The 20929-nt window shown below is 40.7% G+C and overlaps 1 protein-coding gene across 1 annotated transcript in view; it reads left to right on the top strand.

Moving 5' to 3' along the window:
* Nucleotides 1-20929, top strand: part of EXOC4 (exocyst complex component 4) — a 668442-nt gene that overhangs the window by 594635 nt on the left and 52878 nt on the right. The window contains exons 15-17 of the mRNA XM_037513395.2: nt 7024-7165; nt 12881-13059; nt 16316-16475. Of these exons, the coding sequence (XP_037369292.2) occupies nt 7024-7165; nt 12881-13059; nt 16316-16475 (481 nt within the window). The remainder of the gene's footprint in view (nt 1-7023; nt 7166-12880; nt 13060-16315; nt 16476-20929) is intronic.

The raw sequence follows: 20929 nt of genomic DNA on the forward strand, positions 1-20929 counted from the left end.
CCTTCTGAAACCGAAGAAAAAATTGTAAAACAAGGAGTTTCTTAGATGGGCCCCATCCTTATGTATAAGCAGAGCAAAAGTTCAAACTCTATTATAGATTGTTTGGAATGTGGGAAAGAGCAATTAAATAAGTGACAATTATAGTGGCTAAAGCTAGCACTATTGGCAAAGTATAGCTAAGTGTTAAAAAAAAAATGACTCAGAGAGTGATCAAAAGAGTCCCCAGGAAATTTTCATTTGGAATAATTGACTTAGATAAGAAAGAAAGGACATTCCTATCCTAAGCAAATTCAAATTAGGTGCTAATAAGATAGCAGAGCTTCACTGTGTGAATACCCCTATCCATTCGAGAAGCTAGTAGATTTCATAAATAGATCATTTATTTCACAAACACTTATTAAGTGCCTTCTGTATACAAAGAACTGAGGTTAGGGAAAGTTAGCCTGTAGATGTTTGCAAATAATTCAAGAAAATACATAAAAACTAGGGGTAGTGGTATAGATGTTAAAAAGGCAGAGGATAGAGCTAGCTGGCATTAAGCTTGGCGCCGTGGTATATAATATATGACACTTGCAAACCCTAACCCACTATTGCACTTGATAGTAGCATATCCCTCTGGCATCTAAGGAGAGGAAGGAGGTTAGATGTGGGGGGGTGGTCTACTACCCTAGCCCCCATCCACGGGCCTGGTGAGCCTCTTGAATTCTTAGTGTCACAGACCTAATCAGCATCTCTATTTTCATTTTAAAAACCTGTCAGCCAGGTAACAACATAAAAGGTTCTTCAAAATTATTTATAAGGCTAATAACACCTTGCTCTGGGAGTTAGGAGGGTGCTATTACCACAATTTTCTAAATAGGAAAACTGAAGATAAGAAAGCAAATCATTTTATCCCAAGTTCAAGCAGAGATCGGTAGGTGGTGTCTGTCATTTCTCCATATAAATAGGAAGATGAGTCAGAAATAATGATTGTATCAGAATTTGATCTCCTAAAATGTTTTCCAGTGAGAAAATCTCCCGGGATCATTTTTCATTGTCCTTTTCCATCTTTGAAAAAGTTTGAGTTCAGAGTTAACCTTTCTTCCCTGCTGTGATAACCATCATTCCCTTTTCAATTTATCACTTTCATGACAGCTGATACCAGTCTAAGCTAATATTGTAACAATTTTAGATAATATTGCAGATGCACAAGGACATCCTCATCTGAATCAATTAAAGAAGTCACAGTAAGTTGCCACTGAAAGTGTAGCAGCTGCATCCTTGAAAACAGATGCTCTTCTGGGTCTGAATGAGTCTAATTTTGACTAATTGTAAGACCTACACAGATTTCAGTCTGCTTAATATTAGGATGTGGAACCACTTGAGACATCCTAATGTCCTGGGCTGATTGCTTCTCCATGACAGTGTGTTAGTTTTCCTTGAGAGATGCTAGGTATTTGATATGCCAGGGATTTTATATCCATAGAAAAGACAAACCCCAAGTTTTGGCTGTAAGCAAAGCAGACTTGTGTAATTAAAGTGACTCCTCAAAGCAACACAATTTATAGGGAAACTCCTCGAACTGTAGGGATTGACCAGAATTGCTCTAAACTCGACCTCTCTGTAAAATTCGTGGAGAGCCCAGTAAGCCAGCTATAATGTACTGCTTCCTATCTTCACTGTGTCCCTAGAATGTATTCAAGTAACTAAGGAGAAAGTTACAACTTGTAAATGACAAGTTGTTCCACCTCTTTTCTTTATCATTCATATTATTTGGTCAGTTAAATTTGTTCAGTTTAATTTTAAAAAGCATTGATTAAGCGTCTACAATTCCTCCAGTTATTCTGCTGTCCTAGATAAATGGAGAGCTTGATTGCTGATTGATTGATTGATTATTGATTGATTGATTTCCCCTCCCCTGAAGGAGTTAATGATCTGTTAGGGAGACAGTGATAAGCAGATAATATCAATGGAATAGAATAGCTACTATACTAGAATTATATTGGGGGGGGTCAGAGAAGATAAATAAATGGATGTCCCTGCCTGGAGAATCAGGCAAGTGTTTCTGAAGCAGAGAAAGCATGAATCATTTTGATGAAGGATTAAGAGTCATTGGCATGGCATAGCCATGAAACAGCATGATGTGTTTAGGAAATTTGCTTTAAAAGGGTGGGGCTTAAGAACAGGGTTGAGGAGAGGATACTTTGAGAAGGAAAGCAAAAATGGTGCAAGATGACCAAGACTGAGTGTTGGGCAGAAACACGGAATCACGAAAAGCCTTCCTAAGGAACTTGGGATAGTGCGAGCAATGGGAAACAGTGGTGTTACTCTTACAAGAAATGAACACAGTCGAATTTATGTTTTAAGCAAATAACTGTTTACCTAATTTATATTTAATTAGTTAAATATGGAGGATCAAATTAAAATAGGAGCCAGGCAATGACATTAGTCAGTGACAACAACATTTATCCGTGGAAGAGATGAAGCTTAAGCCAAGTGACAGTAGATATAGAAGATATATTGAAAGAAAACATTTAGGAAATAAAATTGGTAGAAATTAGTGTTTGCGGGCCTCGCCTGGTGGCGCAGGCAGTTGAGCACCACGCTGTGAAGCTGTCCACGGCCTCTGCAGCACTGGTTCGATCCCGGCCAGCCGGCGAGAATCTCACATGGCGCAGCAGACTTCTCCTGTCTCCCCCGCTGCTCCCCTCAGCAGTGTGTTTCATCAGTCTGCCTGTTCTGTTCCCTGCTCTGTCTCTGGTGAGTCCTCTCACTCTCCGTGCATCTGGCCTATCCCCCGGTACTTGTATAAATAAATAAATCAATCTAAAAAAAAAAAAAGAAATTAGTGTTTACTGAGGAGAGTGTTGAAGCAAAGAGATTCAAAGATTACTCTCGTGTTTGCAGCTGAGAATCCTGCATTAATAGACCACTGATGGAAAGAGATTTCAGGATAATGAGCAGATACCAAAGATAGATAATGAGTTTAGTTTTGAGCACACTGCATTTGAGATGCCTATGGGGAGTACAAGGAATGAGAGCTTGCAAGTAGTTGGTCAGATGGAGTTTGGGAGTCATCAGTTCCTAGATAATAGCCAATACCATGAAAATGGATGTATTCACTCGGACAACATAGAGGAGAACCCGTAAGAGAGCTATAGAGGAAAATCCATGGGAATACCAGCACATATATTATAGGTGGACTAAAGGAAGAGGACCCAGTGATGGAAAGTAAAAATATCAGAAAGTTAAAGGACATCCAGAGGAATATGGTGCCTAGTAAGCCAAAAGAAGATAATTTCTAGGAGGAAATGGCCAGTCATTTTGATTGTAGCAGAGGACCTCTCTGAAATTTGGGCTGAAAAGTGCCCATTGGATTTGGCCATTAGCCTATCACTGATGGTGAGTATCAAAATAATTAATAAAGAGGTAAAGGCAGACATCAGATGGTACATGGAAGTGTTAATAAAAGCCAGACTATAGCAAATACCGAGAATTCTTTGGAAGTTTTACTATGAATCTGAGGCACTTGAGAGAGAATTTGGGAAAAGTTGCAGAGAAAGGGAAAGGCAAAAGCCAAGCCCTAGTAAGGGGTGGACAAAGGTGGAAGTGTAACTGTGGTTTGCAGTTCAAGGCTATTTTGAGATTAAAATTCAGGAAATTTTAGTGCCAAAAATCTGTGCTTTCGTTTTCCTGTCAAAAGATGGGTTCAAAGTAGGGGCTCAAAAATCCTGGGATGAACTCACGGTTTTATCAAGTTGCCATATAAGACTCTATTTAGGGGGTCATTGACCAGGTGACAAGATACCGGTCACCTTGATGTATAAATGAGACTGAGCCCCCAAGTGTTTCCCTTTCCAGAGTCTAGCGTAAAGTAGAGCAAGAAGTAGAAATATCTGTAGATTCACCTAATTGTAGCGTCTACCCTGGAGACCAAGGTTCAGCTTCCTCATATAGACCAATTCATTTAATACAGAAAGCCACAGTTACTTTACCACAAGTAGTTAGGTGTCTCAAAAGTCGCTTGCTTGCATGCAGTGATTATAAGAGAACATGAATGTTATAAATAATCTGATGTGACCTGTCCTCAGTATATTAGAAAAACAGCTCAACAGTCTTATTTTAATAAAATGATGAAGTGCTAATTTATGGGGGAGGGTGTAAAAGAACTGGATGTAGTCCAGAGGTGTGGGGGTTGAGAGAATTCACCAGTGACAGAGTGGGGAGCAGAAGAGGCAGATTTTACTGAAATATACGGCTAAGGGGAGCAGCAGTGTAGGGGCAGTGCTCCCTGGCCAGGAAACGAACTCAGGCCATAGTGGTGATAGTGCTGAGACTTAACCTGTAGGCCACCAGGGAGACCTTTGCTAATATTTAAATCCGACATAACGAGGCTCTGCTGATGTGAAGAGCTGTCCCTGAGATAGATGTGTAATCAAGTGTCCTCTAGAAGAGTATGTGCACATGTGTGTCCAGTAACTTCTTTTCTTGACTCTAATCTCCAAGCAGACTCTGACAGCATTGCTTTCTTGGTAGGTTTCTATTTGACAGTTAAGAATTAGTTAATTATTTTGTGTTGTCTTTGCCACACTCAGCATTTCTCGCTCAGCATGCTCCTTCTTAAAAAAATTTTTTGTCAATTTCAGTGAGCCCTCAGGAATTCATAAGCCAGCTTTTCAGTAGTGTTCTGGGCATAATTTTCATGTTGCTTTACTAAAATGTTACGTGTTTGCTGTAGATTACAGTCCAGCAAAATGTGCAGCTTGCTGCTCCCCCAAGCTTCTTTTGCTTCCCTCATTGCAATTTTTACCTGGACTGTTTATCTTGCTGTTAACTTAGTCTTTTGGAATTTTTTTTTCATTTACACAGTTTGACAATGGTCAACTGATATTCATAGAGATTATGTTTCTTTATAGTAAGAAAGGGTATTTTTTTTTTCTTGGTGGAATTTGTCCAGAATATCTTTAATAAATTTGGAGAGATGCGCTGTAGACCTCAGTTCAGGGTCCCATTTCTTCAGTTCTGATTTCTGCCCTTTTCCTTGATAAATAAATAAATAGCTCTCCATGCCAGTGAGTCTCACACAACAGGGGAATCCAGGGATTCAGAAGTCCAAAATTGATTGGAAATATTAGAACAGTGTTACTTACAGTTTCAGTTGTCCACGTTGCCAAATGAAGACATTTGAAAACAAAGCAGTGATCTCACCTTGAGACCAAACGATAGGAGAACACTGTTACACTAGAGAGGGCATGCATGTTACCATCCTGTCTCCTGGAGATGGAGTTCGTGACCATCTGGGATGATGCCAAGGCTGGAAATAGCTTTAAATCTATGTGGCTACATTCCCTTCCACCTTACACACCAGTTCCCTTGAACAAAAATGTGTGTGTCTGATCTTTTAATGTGTTAAAGTCTGATTCCATAGAGAAGAGCTTGACCTTGTGAGTCTGAACTTTCTCTTCCTAGACGTGGCAAAGTCTAGGACAGCAGGCAGCACAGAAAGTGGTTGACACTGCTGCACCCTACCCTGTAAGGTGGGCACCTCCTGAGTTAGCCAGTGGTGCCCCCCCAAACCCCACATGCCCTTAGTCCAGGGAGCCCAGGCAGTGCAAAAACTGAACCCTCTGATAAGGAGAATTTTCAGGTGGAAAGCAAAAATACTGATAAATGGATATTGAACTTCAAGATGGATGGAATTATTTTTTAAGTATCTGGTTGCTATTATTAAGCCTAAGACCCTTAACTTGGACAAATCACATGATGAAGAAGAATAATGACTTACAATTATTCTTTATATTAATGAGTGGGCCTTATGTACTGTTGTTCCATACATTTTAACCTATATTAATCCATTCAGTGCTCCCAACAAACCCATGATCTAGGTACTATTGTATATTTGCAGATGAAGAACTGAGGCAGACAAATTTGAGTAATTAGCTCTTAATTACATAAAAAGTAAGTAGTGGAGACAGAACTCAAAGCCAGTCCTTGAGATTATAGGTACGAGAACTTTGAAGGAGAATTGGAAAATTCTTTGTGATCTTTGAAAAACTGTGGAGAACTGGAAATACAACCAAAGTCTAGATATAAATGATTCTCATTCACATTTTTGCTGTTTTGTATTTTCCTGAAGAAAATGTTCAAGTGCTATTAACTATTTTATCAATCATTGGGGAGAGATATAGAAGGTAACTTTTTCAAAGTTTCCAATAACACCTTTTCAGACTTTTAGTTGACCGTATTCTCTCAATGAGTTAAAGTAGAAAGCAGCTCACCACTATTCCCCAGCCGAAGACTTTTAGGCCTACATGCAAGAAATGTGGCATCTAGAACAAGAGAGTTGAACTTTCTCTCCTGACAGGTCAAACCACTATGGAGTATATATGATGTTTGATCCTCCATCCCACATTTCAGAGGAGATATAGAACAGCTGAAATGCTTTTGTTGGTGATTAGAAAATTAATCCAAATATTTAATAGTTGGAAAATGGGGGACATTATGTTGAAAAAAGGAAGACTTTGTGGAAGTCCAAAGAGATATCTTCAGTATTTGAAATGTGGACACATATGAGAATGTTTGCCAAGTTAGTAGAACCAGAGTCAGTGAATGAAAGTTAGTGAAAACATACGTCTTGTTGTGAGATAGTCAGATCTCTCAGAAACAAGATAGGCTGCATTAAAAAGTGTTGAGTTTTCACAAACATTTGTGTGGATATGTAACCAGAAGCTGCACAGCCACTTGAAGATGCGGGAAGGACACAAACGTAGACAAAGAGGTGAGGCCAGACAACTATGATACTCACTTCCAGCTCAGAGATTCTGTGCCAATCATCCTATGAATGAACTGAAGACAATCAGCTCAGCTTCTATGTGTAACCAAGTGTTTAAATGGTCTGTCATATCCTGGATATCTAATGCTGCCAACACTAGAATTAGCCAAATTGGTAAAAACAACACAAAGAGCAACCAAATAATGTTATTTCCAAAAAATCTGTAAGTGTCCGATGAAATGATTGGTGTTATGTGCTCACCCCTCTTTCAGTGCTGTCTCCTGCTCAAGATAGCCACACGAGCGTGGATCTCCCCCAGGTGTCAGAGCAGATCATGCAGACTCTGAGCGAACTTGCCAGATCTTTCCAGGAAATGGCTGACTGCTGCTTGCTGGTCCTACATCTGGAAGTCAGGTAGGACACAGCCCAGCCCAAGACTTTCTGGTTTCAGTGCACTGTGCTGCCTAAATCATTGGCTTATTTCTGGGGAGTCCTAATGTAACTTTTAGTTCTGATTATTGATGTTGCCCCTTTTGTACACGAAAAATGATTTTTAGCTTTCATCACTATGAAGGTTTTCAATCACCTCCTGTATTGTGAATATGAGGACCCAGAGTTTGCATGGCCTACCCCATCAGAATGACTTGATCTGAATGTCTGCACAAGCTGGCTAGCTAATCTGAAGTCAGATAATTGACTTTTCTAACACTTAGTTTTCTCATTTGAAAAATGAAACTAATTCCTAACAGATTTTATAAATGAAGTAATGAATGATCAGTGCAATGCCTGCCACATATAAAGTGTTCAAAATGGTAGCTTTGGGATTATGGTGATTTTACTGTTGGTGATATTTTCACTAAAGTACTAACCAAGAAGGGCCATGTGATCCTTTCTTTCGAGAACTTAAAACCCAGTTGACAAGATTAAGTTAAATACTAATTCAAGGAAATAATTTCAAAGATGTCATGTTCTTGGGCTCTTCCTTCCCCTGCAGTGTAGAAAATTCAGATTAGCTCTGGTAGTCTCTGCTGTCACACCAATGGAAATGGTAGAAGGAAAAGACTAGAAGCCTTCAGTTGCTCATTCCTTCATGTTTACTGAGTGTCTGCTTTGGGCCTGTGTTCTAAGAATTGGGATAGAGGGATGAAAAGGCCCCTAGGTCCTTGTACTCATGGAACTACATCCTAATGGGGGGAAGCAGCTGTTGAGTAGACAAAAAAGATCATTTCCAATAGGAGCAACTCAGAAGATAAAATCAACTAATGAAATCAAGCAGTGCTGTCTAATAGGAATAGAAGGTAAGCTGCAAATGCAGATGATGTAAATCATTTAAATTCTCTCGTCTCTGTTGAAAAAGTAGAGAAATACTTAAATTATAATAACACATTCTGTCTAACTCGGTATATCCCAAATATTATCTCAACATGTACTGAACAAGAAATGATAAATGATAAATGTTGGATTTTTTTATGCAAAGCCTTGATATCTACTGCATACTTTCCTAGCACTACAGAATTTGGACTAGTCACATGTCAAGCAGTCACTAGCACATGTTTGCTGGTGCTGGCAGTGTAGATGGTGCAGAGAGTGAGGAAAGAAACCTCAGACAAGGGGGGCCGTACCCATAAAGTCCTGAGACCATGTCCACTTCAGCAGTTCTGAGAAACAGAGGCATCCTGTGTGATTCCAGCCCCGTGAGGGAGGAGTAGGGTGGAGCTAGACGGAGGGATGGGAAAAGGAGAGGGCCAATCAGGATCAGGATCCTGACACAGGAGAGAGTCTATAGACTCTGAATAGTTCAGATTTTTGTTCTGAGTGTGCTGAGAAGCCATAGGAGGGTTTTTGGAGAGACCATCATTCATTTCTTCATTCATTCACAAAAGATGGCTCTGGCTATTATATGGAAAAGGGATATGCAGGGAGAAATATGAAGCAGAATGAACCATTGGGACCGTCAGTTATGAGCACCAGAGTGACAGGTCAAAGAGGGAGGATGTTGGATTTAACGCCTAGTCTGAAGGCAGTACTTGATGGATTGGGCCCAGGGCCTGGTAGCAGTGAGAGAAAGAAAGGACCCAAGGAAAACCTCTGGCTTGGGCCAGGACAGCGATGTTGGTGCTGGTACTGTTAACCAAGGTGAGAAAGAGCAAGGGAGCAGAAAGCTTGGCAAGGGTTGGACATCAGTTCCATGTTGGAGCTGTTCCATATGAGATGACCGTGGGGCATCTGGGAAGCAGCATCAAATAGACAGGCAGGTGTACACTTTGGAAACCTCGGGCTCAGAAAGCAAAGAGTACACATATTTTTTCTTCTGCGTTACTAAGGGACTTTATGAAATCTGAATGAGCATGTTCTATTCAGTTGTACTGTTAACTGGGTTTAACTTTCAAAAATGTAAACAGAATTTTGTTTCCTATGTGTGCACTCCACGGTGAGCTTGCATCTCTCTCAGGTGTGCCTGGGCAAAGCCTGGATAACAGTGGATTGTTGTCACTCCTTTTGTGTGCCACTCGCTGTCCTCATTCTTCACCTTGCCCAGGCAGTTCCTTCTGTATTGCCTGGAGCACCACAAGTGGAGGAAGAGAAGTCACATTGCAGATTTGGAATCTGTGTACGCAGCGTTATTTCTGATCTTATTTCTTACATTCAGCTCCCAGAAATAAAGACTCTTGCTCTATGTTCCCTGATTGGTTTCAGGATAATTTTTAGATTTGTTTTCTATTTATTTACAAATCGGCAGTGAAATAAATCAGGTGTTTTCTATGAATAGACAATTGGCAATGGACAGAAAAAAAAGACAAAAAACAACCCACTCGGTAACATTCTGAAACCTGTTACCTGGGCTGCACAGAAAAACAAGGGAACATCAAATTAATTACTACCACCACTCCTGGAACTCATGCAATTGATTGTGTGGGTGCACGATGTGTTCTACATCCAGAATTACCTGCCAGGAGTGCAGCTAATTCCAGGTAGAATGTGTTCCACACGTTGGAGGACGATCTCTGAGATCCTTAACCCCTGATCTGCACATTTTAGATTCTTACATCTTGGTGACACTGTTCTTAATAATGCTGAGCATGTTTCAGTCATTTATTGCCTTTCTAAGAAACCATTTGTACTGTAACACCCACTGCTATATCTCCTTCAACATGAGCTTCAAAACAGAGGAAGTTTGCGGTAAGATGGAGTAGCAGGAGCTTCCAGGGTTGATGCATATGAAGATTTGAGGGAAAAGGACACCCCTGAAGTGGGCACGGTGGCTCCACACCTTCCCCTCACACCTTCCCCTAAGCACCTCTCCCATCTGCTGTTGATTCATATCCTTTAATATCCTTTGTAATAAATGAGTGACCTAGTAAGTAAAAAAAGAGATGGAGTCACAAAAATGACTGAATTATACTTCCTTGTCTTTTCCTGAGAACACTAAGCATGCTTATGTTTTCTAAATTAAATTTCCTCACTTCATATAACATGGTTTCAGCATTCCGGTTGCTTTCTTATGAGTCTGCTGCATAGTGTATTTATTTATTCCTTTTAAAGTACGGTTTACACAGGCCAGCATAGCCCGTCACACGGGGCTCAGTTAGTGCCCATCGAGACACACTGTTCTCTCACTATTACATTAGCAAGGGATTTTATTTGTATAGTTGATGGGACAAGATGAATAAGACAAATATCAAGCACGTCATTATATTGCAGTGTAATAAAGTTAGGATAGTGGAGACTGTTTGGGTGCCCACAGTGGGGGATTGTGGAGAACTTCTGGAAGTTCTCAGTGAGCTTTGTTCATTTTTATGCCTCCAAACCTGCACTAGTCCTGCTGCCTACCAGCTGCCCATGATTCTTGAGTCCTGGCTCATTTGAAGTCAAACTCAGATAAAATAAGGACTGTTTTTCACCCAACAAAATCTTAAGTTCTTTAAAGAACATGAACTGGTTTGAGATTCTTTTTTTTAAATATATTTTATTTTATATAATTCTTACATCATTTTTCATTTTTGCACAATGTATGCATTTTCGTTTTGGTTTACTCAGTGGTCCACTGCATGTATCCTGGGGGGACAGAGTCTGGCCAGCGTCATCCTGGTCATCATTACCAGCTAATGTTTGTTTTTTTCCCAACCTGCCATAAAAGAGAATTCTAGCTTAGCCCCTGCCATCCAGGAACTGGTGCAGTGGAGAAATGGCTGCTTAGGCACTGTCTTGGGGCCTGTGACCCAGAAAGCCCCCGTGATAAGAGAGCACAGGTAGAACAACAAAGTCACTAATGACAAATAGCAAGAAGTCAGTCAAAGGCAACTTCGAGTGCCAAAAAATTCGTCTTATATCCCCAAGATATTTTTATATTCCTAGCTCATATTTTCTTTAATGTTGTTAATGTCCAAACCCAAAAGGCTTCTCAAATCCAGTAGGTTCCATGCTGAAAGGCTCAATCCAAAAAGCATTTGACATTTTACCTGTGTCACCGTAGGTCACATTTAACCCCCAAGCAGCCCCTTTCTGTAGATGGAAGCATGAGGCAAATGACACTCCCTAGAGTTGAAAGACACAGTGAGACCATTAAGAATTGTTGGGTGTTTTTTTCCTATTTGAACTTTGGAAGAAGAAAATTAAGTTGCCATTTGAGTCTAAGATGACAAGAACGTCACCTTTGTCAGCTGATTCCTCTCATCATCAGGAGGGCAGCTGCCTGTCACTGTTGGGATCCTGAGTGTGCAGTTTCTGAAAATCAGCTCTCCTGCTGTGTGATCAGCAGTGTTTGCAGAAAACCTTAATGCCAAAGTTGTATTAAGGTTAACAACAACATGCCAGAATTCAGAAGGAAAACAAAAACCAAAATCGTATTTATTTAGTTTGAACTAAAACTTGCTTTCTTTACAGTTTAATACAAAGGATATAGATTAGCTAATTTTTTTAAAGATTTATTTTATTTATACAACAGTTGGGGTACAGGCCAGATGCGCGGGAGGTAACAGTATTCACCAGAGACAGAGAGAGGGGCAGAACAGGCAGAGGGACCGAAACACACTGCTGAGGGGAGCAGCGGGCGCGACAGGAGAGGTCTGCTGCGCCATGTGGGATTCTCGCCAGCCGGGATCGAACCCACGCTGCAGAGGCTGCGGACAGCTTCACTTCACAGTGTGGCGCTCAACCGCCTGTGCCACCAGGGAGGCCCAGATTAGCTAATCTTTACCATCTCAGTTTGGGGTTCCCTGTATCTACAAAAAAAAAAAAAAAAAAAAAAAAACAAACCTAAAGTAATAATTGTGTATAAGCAAACTGAGTCAGGCCATTTCAAATAGGAATATACTCCTTTCACAAACTCACTCAGATGTGTCCTAAGTGACTCAAGACTCATCTCTTCAACCTTTCCTGATACCTCATGGCTAAGTTCCCTGGCACCCAGGACACACGCGCTTCTGAGTGAGACACTGCCCCCTGTTGGTCATTTTGGTCTTTTCGGTGGAGTCTTTAAGGGCACAAACTATGCTCTACATTCTTTGGGCATAGCACAATTGCCAGCAAATGCATAGTTGTTCACTAAGTGTTCTACTTAAATAAGAGATTAACAATAACAAGCCTAGTAACAGTGCCAGGCCCTGTACTATGCTCTTTCTATGTTGTAGCTCCTCAGAGCACCCTACAAGTTAGATGCTGTCATCATCCCTATTTCACAGACCCAGAAACTGAAGCATAGACAGAAAGTAACTTGCCTAAAGCCACACAGCTGGTAAATGGGAGTGGAAACTAAAGTAGTCTTATTCCAAAGCCTGTATATTTAAGATCTATGGCTTCTGCATCTCATTTTAACTATAACAGTATCTGTAGAAAGAGATAATCCTTTTCACAGTAACCAAACAGTCTGGTCATTGAAAAGAATTTTAAAACTCAGCTATTCCTCACTCCCAACATAGAGATTAAAAAAGCAAAAATCACAGAAGCTGACTTGCTGGGATCGTTCTGTTGTTCCACAAAATAATTAAGATGACTTTCTGGTGAAAGGTGGGAGGGACACATAAAAATCTGCAGTGTTACCCATTTCGGCTGTTTGGGTGCTCTGCCCCAAGAAGATTAGTGTTTTCCTCAGAAAGATGTATTCATAACTGTTCTCCCTTTTTTTTTCAGGGTTCACTGTTTCCATTATCTCATCCCTCTTGCAAAGGAGGGGAACTATGCCATTGTCGCTAATGTGGAAAGCATGGATTATGACCCTCTGGTGGTTAAGCTCAACAAAGACATCAGCGCCATCGAGGAGGCCATGAGTGCCAGTCTTCAGCAGCACAAGTTCCAGTATATATTTGAAGGTCAGACATGGCCTGACCTGGGCGGTCCCTGTTCTGGGAGTCTGGGAGGAAGGATGGGTGATGGTTTTCCTGATTCTCTGGTATTATTGAGGTTCAAAACTTGTAGAGAAAGATTATTGGGGTTTCTCTTTTTTCCTTTTTGAATTAAAGCTGCAACACCTGGTCTCTCTGAGTATGGCTAGGTAGACCACATTATGGCTGCCATCTGCTCCTGGTTGATAAGGAGATTTAATCCCAGATAAGGCAGATGGCAGCCCGGCTGCCTCCCTGACAGACCACTCATGAGAGTTGGTAAATGTGTGGAGCAGGCCACAAATTAACTCAAGAGGAGCTCATAAAAGGAGACACAGGAACCAGAAAGACAGAACTCTGAAAGATCCCTCATTGGCTAAAATGAACAGTGGAAGGGGAAGTTCTCTCTCAGGGAATGCATTATTGTCTGTCTGAAAAGAACAGAAAACTCTGATTAGCAGGATTTTGGAAAGACCACATCCACAGATGCCTTCAGGCAAGGAAGGGTATATAAATATCATGAGATCATCAAAAGACATTTGGCTTCAACATTTGAAAAATCCCGCATCAGACACATAACTTTTCATGCAGAATTCCTCCCACAGGGCCCCTGTGAGGTCTCCAAGTGTATTGCCCTTGCTCCTGTTTTGGCTCGTTTGTCTATAGCCCTGGGTGCCGAAAGTATCCATGGTGTGTCACGGAATTTAACGAGTATGATTTAGACAATTGAGTAGAGACATTGTCCAGAGGATGGTGACAATCTGAATATAGGAAAGAGTATCACTGCAAGGCCATTGTTTGCATTATAAAGCAATATGTTCCAGCAAGGTTAGAGAAACCCCCCCACCCCCACCATTCTATTTTCCCATTAAATTATGTCAAAAAGATGGAGATGTGCTCTGAAGAGAAATACCTCTACAAGACTGTAACCAAAAGGTGTGAGAGCTGTGGCTCTTGAATGGGGGGCAGTAATCACAGGGGGGAGCTGCAATGCCCACATGTCCCTTCCTTTGCAGTTTCCTCCTCGCTCTTGACTGTGACTCTTCCAAATCATATGTAACCACATGCACAGTTCCCAGAATTTTCCTCATTATTTTGCCCAGACATGTCTTAGCTAATCCTGCTGAGCCCCAGCATTTTCTGGAAATGCAGGTGCATTTCTCTGACATAAAATAGATTTTAACTAACAAATTATAAAATTGAAACTTCCTGTATAAAAAGTTAGTTTTTTTCCCCCCTCTGTGATATAATTTTCTAAATTCAAACTGGCATAATGTTGAGTTCCCCAGGTGAGTGCCGGGGAAGTGGCTGTGTGCTCAGTCTTCCTTGTGTGGGGGCAGGAAGGAGTAACACAGACAATGCTTAGCGTTGATCATCTTAAGGAGAACGATTTTTAATTGGCTTCATTACTGTAATTTATTATACATATTCTACACATGTGTTTATTTAAAATATGTGCTATTATTTGCTGTGCTCTGTATCCACCCCCTTCAGTGCCTGCTCCTGAGCAAATTGCATTTTACCATAGAAGAACAAAACTCTCCTGACGGGGTGGGGGGGGGCAAATATTGTTTAAAAATGAACAATGATGTAAAAATAAGAAAAAAAAAAAAAGAACAAAACTCTGCTGTATGGGCTCAGGAGAGTCACATCAAAACTTGACCTCCAGGGGGCCTCCCCGGTGGCGCAGCGGTTGAGCGCTGGGTTGCGAAGCTGCCCGCGGCCTCTGGAGAGCTGGTTCGATCCCCGGCTGCTCCCCGGCCACCGGAGGAGGGTCCCACGTGGCGCGCAGACCTCTCCTGCCGCCCGCTGCTCCCCTCAGCAGTGTACTTCAGTCCTTCTGCCTGCTCTGCTCCCCGCTCTGGCTCTGGTGAATTCTCTCACCCTCCCGCGCTTCTGACTGTACACAGTGCTTGTGTAAATAAAGAAAAAATAAATAAATAATCTTTTAAAAAAAACCACTTGACCTCCAGAGATTTAGACATAGACTTTTCATGGGAATAGACTGTCTAGCTTTAAGTGTAAAATCACATGTAGTAGCACATAGACGTGAGTTCTGGTCTTGAAGCAACGTTGAGTGAGTGTAGCTGAAGCAAGAGAGAACATGTCTTCCTCTCCTTTTCTGTCCTCCTCTTAATTAAAGGAAAACTCTGAGGGAGCCATTGATTTGGAAGGGGTGCCCTAAGCATAGTCAACAGGAAGGGACCATGACTTTAGAGGAAAAAAATCATGAAAGTAGAGTCCGGCTTGTACCTAGTTAGAATAGCTTCGGTGTTCTGGAGGAGATGTTGTAGAATGAGAGGATAGAGAAGGAAGAGAAGTTAACTCGATTCCAGATATTTAGAATGAAATGCTAACTTTTACAAACAATAACCTACATGCTCCTCAGATGGTGCAGAACCCACCTAGCTCAGCTTCATTACATGGGAGATCCTGAGCAGACCTCTCTGTTGATCCTTTGAGACCCCAGAAATGTCCATAGATATTTTGTAGGAATTCCACAGTTTACACATGGTCTGCTTGCCTTCCCGGGTAGCTTCTGACTACTGTCCTTCCAATCGCTACCTTACCATGCACTCTATTGTCAGTGTTGCAGTGTGTTAGAAACCTTACATCTGTGTGTGTGTGTGCGTGTGTGTATGTGTGTGTGAGAGAGAGTGTGAGAACAATTCCACAAAATAAAATCCTGTTTATTGTTGGACAACATGTTTTGCACGTACATCAAATAAGTAAATAAATAGCAATTTCAAATAAACAAAAAGGCTGCCTTTAATCTTTGGCCTTTTTAACCATCTCATACAAACTAACTATTTATAGTACAGTTAAGTGAACTTGCTGTTCTGTGGAAAAGGAGACCAAACAAATCATTGTATTTACATGTGTTCGTGTCTACCCCAGAAGTATCTGTACAGAAAAACAAGAGTGCTTATGTACTTTAATAGTTTATGACAACCTGGCATAATCACTAAACCCTGACTGAGTAGCTGCAGGTGTACTTGGCACTAGCTGGAGCTATGGATGTACCTAGTTTTGTTGCCAGCTAAACATCTGCCCATTGGCAACTGCATGGACCAGGCATAAATACACTGAAATTATTGTAAGACCAGCTGCTGTGGCCATCAGAGAGATGCTTCCATTGGTTGTTTCAATGGAGGATTAGGAGACAGAAATCCTGAGTACGTGTGCAGGGTGGTGCTAACCCAGCTTCTCTCTTTTCCTCTCTTTTCCCCTGCTGGCCCCTCAGGACTGGGACACCTGATCTCCTGCATCCTCATTAATGGTGCACAGTACTTCAAGCGCATCAGTGAGTCTGGCATCAAGAAAATGTGCAGGAACATTTTTGTTCTTCAGCAGAATTTGACCAACATCACCATGTCACGAGAGGCTGACCTGGATTTTGCAAGGTAGGAGGGGAGTTGGGACTCAGTCCTTGTACCAAAGCCAAGAGCTCATTGCCTATTAACTCATTTGTAAGAATGATTCTTAGGATCTGAATTTTTTTTAAAAAGATGTTCTTAGGTTATACAGAAGTAACTCTATAAAATTCTTTGGTAAAATTCAAGGAAGGAGTTTGTCTTGTTGTCTAGCCTTAGTCCTTAATACAAACTTGAGTAACATTTTTCCTGATTATAAAAGTAATATGTGCTGATTCTATAAAATATATAAGTTTAAAATACAAAAAAAAAAAGAATCTAAACATTACTCATTAGCTTCATCCTGAAACGATGATATTTGGAATACTGTCTCCTGGTTTGTGCCTGCGATGCGTGTATATGTAAGTTTTCACACGTGTGGATGTAATTTCTCTCTATACAAAACTGGAAATAGGTTGATATTTTATTTTCACTTAATTTCATTTCTTAGGTCAAAAATATTCTTTTGAAAGAATGGTCTTCCCCATATCCATTAATATTCCTTGACTATATCACTCTTAATGTCTGAGCAAATATTCCGTGGTACAAATGAAGCGTAATTATTTAATCATTCGATCATTTTTTAGACATTTGGATGTTTTCATTTCTTCCCCTATAAAGAGCATGTATTGAGTGTGTTTACACATGAACCTCTTGCCTCACCTCTCATCTCTCCCAACTGAACTCTACCTCCTCCTCTTGCTTCTACTGAGATGCTGGGGCAGGGAGAGGGTGGAATTGACTTCAGTCCTGCCCATGCTCTTCCTTCATGTAATTAAAGATTCTTCTTTTAAATAATATTGCTCCTTGCTCTTTTCTAGGTTTGCTGCTCAACTTTTTCCCCAACTTTGAACATTTCCTTGTAATGTGATTTTTCAAATTGGAGAGTTAATTTTATGCTTTCTTCATGCTTTCTCAACACTTTCTCTCCCCCAATTAAATCATCCAACCTTGGTGCCTTGATGAAAGCAAAGCAGTTTGGAAGAGGATAGATGATGGTCCTGTATCCCAAAGCTCTATTGCTGTGTGGGCCTTGGTGAATTATTCCGTACACTCCTAGGAAATCTATTGGTTTTAATCTAGAATGTTCCTGCCTAACACTTAATATGCCTGTGTCTTTTTGTTTGATTATTTGAATCCTGGAGCAGTTCAAGAAAATGTGGAGCAATTCTTGAGATATTTAAAAGGATGATGAAATATTTTATTACTTTGACAATTAGTAAGACATATCTATGAGGGCCTTTGTTTTGAAATTGTCTGACCATCTATCTTCATTTTTAAGCTTTCTCCAGCCTATCAGCCCATTTGTTCCACTGCTCCCCTGTTCCTCTGCTTTTCCTTCCTCTTCCTTCCCTCTTTCCCCCCCTCTGTGTGTATATGTGTTCATTAAATTCCATATTTTAGGCTACATTTGGTTGAAAGCCATCCTTGCTCAGATTACGGAAACCAGGTGTGACTGAATGCTGCATTTATTTGGTCGCTCTTATGGGGAATGATCTCATTATCGAATTAGTCTATTCCTAATAACATTGACAAGGGGAAGTTAAGAACATGGAGGCCTGAGGGATACAGAGAAGCATTACTAATTCTCTGAGGACGATAATTCCTAAATTCAATCATCCTCTTTTTAAATGATATTTTTAGCTGAAATAAGTAAATTAACACAGTTTTTTGGCAGACAGCATGGGGCCTGAACACTTAACTGAAAATACTGGCATCTGAATAATGACTGCTGACTGGGCAGTCTTGAAGTTGGCATCAGTGGGCTGTGTGTCGACAGAGCGTCTCATTTCTTCAGGAAATAATTAAATGGCAGCCAGCTCATGCCTTTCACATTTGGATCTGTGAATGATGTCCAAGAAAGTGGGCGTAAGCTGAAATGTGACCACTTCAGAGAGGCATCGCTATTGTTGTTTGTCACTTTCTTCATATCAAATGGTTATGAAAGGAGGAAATAGCCCCGCATGCAAAGGGCTTTGGCTGGCTCTGTTCTCCCAACCCTGGCTCAGAATACATCCTACTGGATCAGTAGTAACCAGAGGCCCACGCGTTTTCTGTTTGTTTCCCCCATACTCTTGGCCAAGTAAATGCCCCTTATGCATATTGCATGAATGAATAAGTATCAAATCAAGGCTGCTTTGGTGTTGATGAGAGGTTTGGATAATGACAAAGTTAAGTTTCTCTCTAGGACCTCCACTGGTGGCGCAGCGGTTGAGCACTGGGCTGCGAAGCTGCTCCCCTCAGCAGTGTGTTTCGTCAGTCTGCCTGTTCTGTTCCCCACTCTGGCTCTGGTGAATTCGCTCACCCTCCCGTGCTTCTGACTTTACCCAGTGCTTGTATAAATAAATAAATAAATCTTAAAAAAAAAGTTTCTCTTCTAGTGCCCTGAAACTTTTAACCATCTGACTTGAGTTAGTTTCCTCATAGGCTTCTTAGAAGAAACAGGCCATCTCCCTAGTAGTGCTTTGTAGAGCAGTAAGTGTTACCAAAAGGAATAATATATCCCTACTATTAGTAGTGTCTTTCTCCCTTATTTTCTCTTATTCCCATACATGCATATGGCCATCTTTTTATATATATATATATATATATATATATATATATACATGCATACAGACACACACACACACACAGAGAGAGAGAGACATGCTTTATAACCTTAGTTTTTCTTTGTTGGGTAGGGACAGGTTTTGTGAAATGGGCTCCATCCATTCTACAGAATCTGAAGCTATGTAAAATAAATATAACAGATACCAAAATAGCCAGAAATAATAGACTGCAGCAGTGTGCCTCAGCATTCCTTAAGCAATGTCTAATCAAGCATGGGCAGCATCTGTATTTCCAGCAAATCTCTATAGGAATGTTATCTTCCAACACAGTAATTAATCACCAGTTGCCATGTGTCAGAAAACTTATTTAATAAGAAGTTGCAGGGCTCCTGTAGATTTTTTGCTTCTCTCACCTTCCTGGCCAGTGAAAAATATCACACCCTTTATGTCATTACGAAATGAGTGATCTGGAGTGATTCTGTTTATGTTGATTCTTCTGCTTGTGGTAGAGATAAGTTGTCTGTCCCTGTTTATATACACTTTAACTAGTCTCCAGTAGGATAAATCTTGGTGAACAGAGGATCACGCTAGCCTGTAGCTTCCCCAGAATTACAGAGAGACCCTGTCCCTTGTGATCTCTATTGTGGTTTTGACTCTTGACACCACTAATTCTGGACTTTGCCCTGGAAAAACAATGCAGATTAACTAGAAGGTAGAAGAGCCTTATGAGTGTGCTTTTAGTTCCTTCGATCAGAGATCGTCCTAACTGAGCCATCATGGCTTCCCCAGCACTGAGTCACAGCATCGACCCAGGTGGTGTATAACTGGGGAAGGACTCTGACAGGGCACTACAGTCCCCAAGGGGGATTTAGCCATCTTTATGGTTCAAGAGAAAGTGTTCAAAAAGAATATCCCAGCATTTTCCTCTTAGTTCTTCCCTCTGTCTCATCATTTTCTCTTTCGTATCAAACTCTCCCAATACAATGGCCTTTTCTGTCTCCTTTATCTCTCCTGTTGGCTCTATTTCCTGCTTTCCTCCTTCCACACTTCATCTCTCCTTGATTTTTTCCCCATTTTGGTTTTTTGTTTTTTGTTTTGACTTGTGTCATTATTAAATCTGACAAAGATAAGGAAATGAAAGCTCAGATTCAGGAAGTGGTAAGGGGAGAAGTTCTAACACATAAGAAAGCTTCCTCACCCTTTTCTGTTCATTCATTCAACAAATATTGAGTACACTTTCCCCTTGGTCCTGCCCTCATGGAATTTACATTGTGTGGCAAAACAATCTAAGATATAAGTAGAATCTAAAGTATGGCAGATAATGTGTGCTAAGGCAAAAAAAAAAAAAAAAACAAAAGCATGGGAGAATAGAGCACCCAGGACATGGTGAAGGTAACCCATAATTTTTGAGTGTTCATAGAAGCCCTTAATAAGATGATAACATTTGAGGAAAGACCTGAAGGAAGCAAGCCACATGGCTATCTTAGTGTGAGAAGAACGTATCTGGAAGGGGTCTCTGAGTGCAAAGAACCAGAGAGAGCATGCGTGACATTTGCAAACAGTCAAAAACCCAGGATAACTGAGGTGACTATGCAAGCAGGGGGAAGAGTAAGAGGCTTAATCTAAGAAACTGAGATTTTTTTTTTTTTGCTATGTATTCATTTATTTATCAAGATTTTTATTTTTTTTAAATAATAAATTTTATTTTTATATTCCCCCATACAACTGCAAACGCCCCATTCTGACCCCAATCCTTTCCCTCCCGCCCCCCACCCCGCAAAAAGTGTCTCTGGTTCATAGTTTTTTGTTGATTTTGATTTTCACTTTCTTATATTCATTTTCCTGGTCCCTTATTTAAGTTTTCTAGATTCCTGCTATGAGTGAGACCATCCGGTA

This window comes from Talpa occidentalis, unplaced genomic scaffold (assembly GCF_014898055.3).
Source record: "Talpa occidentalis isolate TD23 unplaced genomic scaffold, MPIMG_talOcc4v2.1, whole genome shotgun sequence".
Classification (NCBI taxonomy): Eukaryota; Metazoa; Chordata; class Mammalia; order Eulipotyphla; family Talpidae; genus Talpa; species Talpa occidentalis.